Raw genomic sequence first — 3,609 nt, forward strand, 5'->3', positions numbered from 1 at the left:
TTTTGTTTATCCTATATTTCTTTTATTTTGTGGAACATATTGGAACCATGTAGCCAATCCCAATTAATTGGGATAAGGTTACGATTGTTGTTATTTGTGGTATCTTTCTACGTAATCAATTTGAGAGAGGGGTGTAAGGACGAGAGAGATTGTAACTCTATTCTCCATTGGTAATGGAGAAAATCTCATCTTCATGAAAGTAACCATATCTAGTAAATACTTGTATGCCTTATGTGATTGTTTGTTTACAATTTCTATTCTTTTCTATATGATTTTAGGTTTAGATTTTTGAAACGGAAAGTACAATCTGATTAATTAACAAAGAGCTTTCCACATAAAATTAACTACAGAAACAAACGACAATATATAGCGTATAGTGCAAAACATACCACACCTTCCCATTTACAGAAGAATACTCAAATCTACACATAATTACATTACATAAAAGATATGAAGGGGTTACAGACTTACTGTATTTATCCATCACATCCAGATCTCCTCCCTCTCTATCACAAATATTATATCATGAAGCAAATCTCAGAAACCATAATTGAAAAGATTCAAATGAACCAACTGTCATGGAAGGTAGACTGGTATGAGATCATGATAAGCAAAACCACAATCAGAGCGGCGACACCCCAAGGAGAGCTGCCCTCCGCCGGGAGGTGGTGGGTCTTCATCCTCCGACGATCATCAGATAAGAACAGGAAATCAGGATTCTCCATGGATGAAAGCCAACGAACAACGATCAATAAAATTAAAGGTGTAATGATAAGTACCAAACTCATCTGCTCCTGTGTTTTCTCCACAGCGGATTCATAGGAGGAGTACCATGAGATGCCCAGGAAGATAGAAACCAACCCTAAGATTAGAAGAACCCTATATGGCAATGGATTTAGAGCGAAGACCTCCAAAGCAGAGGAGATTTGGCTTTTCCTTCCATAACCCATTTTCTGAAGAGCCCTATTCTCTCATTCTCTGCTTCGTTTTGTTGATTTGAACATCAAAATTTCGCTAACTTTGTCTGCAACTACTTATAAGGATGTAACGACGGGAGGGGTCGTGGAGTCGGAGACACGAAAACGGGGGAAATTGAAATGTAATTGAAAGTACAAAAATACCCTTTTGGTAACCTTTTACTAACTTAAACACGATTTGCCGTGTCGGTAGTGGTAGCGGTTTCTTGTACGCGTGGGTTCCACCAGTTGCTGCACTATGGGTCGATGGATGCCCATTGACCATTGCTCCCCGACTGCTAATCCAGATATTATGAGAGTCAAGTGAGGGTAAAAAATAAGAAAGAAAAAAAAAGTAGAGGCATGAAAATAGGTATTCAGATCCTCTCTAGCGCTATGGTACACAAAATAGAAAAGAGAAAGATTGACACAAAATTCTCATTGATCCCTCTCCAGTGGGCACATCTTAGGAATCGGATCAAGTCCTTGTATGAGAATGATTCTTGTACAATGTTTGATCCACACTTAAAATAAAAACCAATTGAAAGAAATGAGAGATTAAATGGAATCCAAGTGTGGATCAAACACCATACAAGAATGGTTCTCATACGAGCACTTGATCCAGGCTTTATATTTCACAGGCTGAGCAATCCGGGCATAGACCCCAACACACAAGCAAGAGTACCGAGGTACTGTAGGCCGTAGGATGTTGCCACTCCTACCATATTATAGAAGAGCACCATCCCAATCTAGCACCCCAAGCTGGAGAGGATTGGAGGGTATGGATACTGATCGAGGAGTGGCCAAACTTGAATGAATCATCTCAATGTGTTGGGGTGTCAAATGATCGGTTCAGCTTGAGTTTACTCATTTTTTTTCCTTCAATTTTGTACACATATCGTGTTAGACCTTAGACTGAAATTTTACCAATAAGGTGTTTTTTCTTTTTAAAAAAACAAATAGAAACCAATAGCAATCGATCCCTTATGAGTTTTATTAGAATGCCTAGTGTTGGTCTGATCTTGGTTTCTATACAATGCTAATCAGTCGTATGGCTAATGTTTTAGCACACGGGCCATTGGTAAGGTGGTCTTTTCACACTTGTGTCTGGGTGTAGAAGATAGATTGATTTACATTGGTTTTTTTCTATTGATTTAATTAGGTTTTTGAATTTTTTATTATTGGTTTTTCAAATTTCGATTTAAATGTTTGTTTCGATCGGTCTTGTCAATCGATCTTGTCGATTTTTTAAAATCAAAATTAAAATCAAAACCAATAGAGAGTTGGATCAATTCAATCGGTTCATTATGATAGGGTTGTAAAAAATCAGAAGAGAACCGGGAAAGTGCGAGATATTTTGTGGGGTTTTAGGTTGGAGTCAGGTATCAGTTAACATCTCTCACTTAAATGCGTAGGGGCTAAAACAAATGTCGTTTTCTTAATTTTGATTTTAAAGATGATTGAGATCTCTCAGGGTTACCCACTAGTATTGGTCAGTTGATTTTTTTTTTTTTTTTGTTTTAATATTAGCCAGTTGAGTAATGATGACTACTACGATACTATGTGCGCCTATGCCGATCTAAACGAAGTTCAGACTGGTTTAAGGAGATCCTTAACTTCTATATTTGTCTCTTTCTAATCAAGCAGGTTACAAATAGAATTTTGGAGAATTTATTATCACTCCCTTATACTTGACCTATATTTATTAAATTCTTTTATCTTTTATTTTTTACTGATATTCTCTTTTATTTTTATTTACATCTCCTTCTTCCTTGTTTTTTATAAATATCCAAATTATCTTTCCTTTTCAATTGTAATCTATTACAATTTTTTCATATTGATTGGTTTAAAATATGATTTGAACCAAACCACTTAAAAGTTTTGTCTCATCCAATTGTCAAGGATATTGACATCGCTGATGTATCCTTAAAGATATTATTTATTTATTTATTTATTTATTTATTATTATTATTATTATTATTATTATTATTATTATTATGTTATTTCATCTCATTCAATCATCAGGGATGTTGTTTATTTATTTTTTATTTTTTATTTATTTATTATTATTATTATTATTATTATATTATTATTATTATTATTGTTATTATTATTATAATTATTTATGTCATACATCATCACAAATTTAGCAATTTATTTTTTTATCGGTATTAAATTGGTATCGATCTCAATCAATCTAAAGATTAAAAAAAATAAAAAACGCGTGACACCCGATTGAAACATATGATACCTAATGAGAGTAAAATTGTCACTCCCTTTGGTCGTCCTCGGCAAAGCCGACCCCTTGGTCATCCTTGGCCAAGCCGAGCTCTTGGCTTATCCTTGGCCAAGCCAATCCCTTGACTCATCCTTGGTTGAGCCGACCCCTTAGGTAGGCTCCCTAAGGAGTCTGATCCAATCTCAACGATTGCAAAGACAATGTCAAGGATCGCTCATTGTCAACTCAACAAATCTTATCACTAAGAGATATCTCAACAAGTAAGGTAACAGTTACCTAATGGAACTCTTCCAAGAGTTATCCTAACAAGAGTGAACTACCTGCCAAAAAATGACTCTACTCAATTACCTCTTGTCATTAGTAGCCTATAAATATCAAGGTAAGCCCTAAAAAAAATGATTGATCATTTTTCAT

At 35.0% G+C, this 3,609-nt stretch overlaps 1 protein-coding gene across 1 annotated transcript; it reads right to left on the reverse strand.

Moving 5' to 3' along the window:
- Window positions 1-376: 376 nt before the first annotated feature.
- On the reverse strand, window positions 377-1,068 carry LOC122072757. The gene has a single exon (XM_042637157.1). It carries the CDS (start codon window positions 948-950, stop codon window positions 561-563), a length of 390 nt encoding a protein of 129 aa, XP_042493091.1. The 5' UTR covers window positions 951-1,068; the 3' UTR covers window positions 377-560.
- Between the last annotated feature and the right edge of the window lie 2,541 nt (window positions 1,069-3,609).

This window comes from Macadamia integrifolia, chromosome 3, assembly GCF_013358625.1.
Source record: "Macadamia integrifolia cultivar HAES 741 chromosome 3, SCU_Mint_v3, whole genome shotgun sequence".
NCBI classification, from domain to species: Eukaryota; Viridiplantae; Streptophyta; class Magnoliopsida; order Proteales; family Proteaceae; genus Macadamia; species Macadamia integrifolia.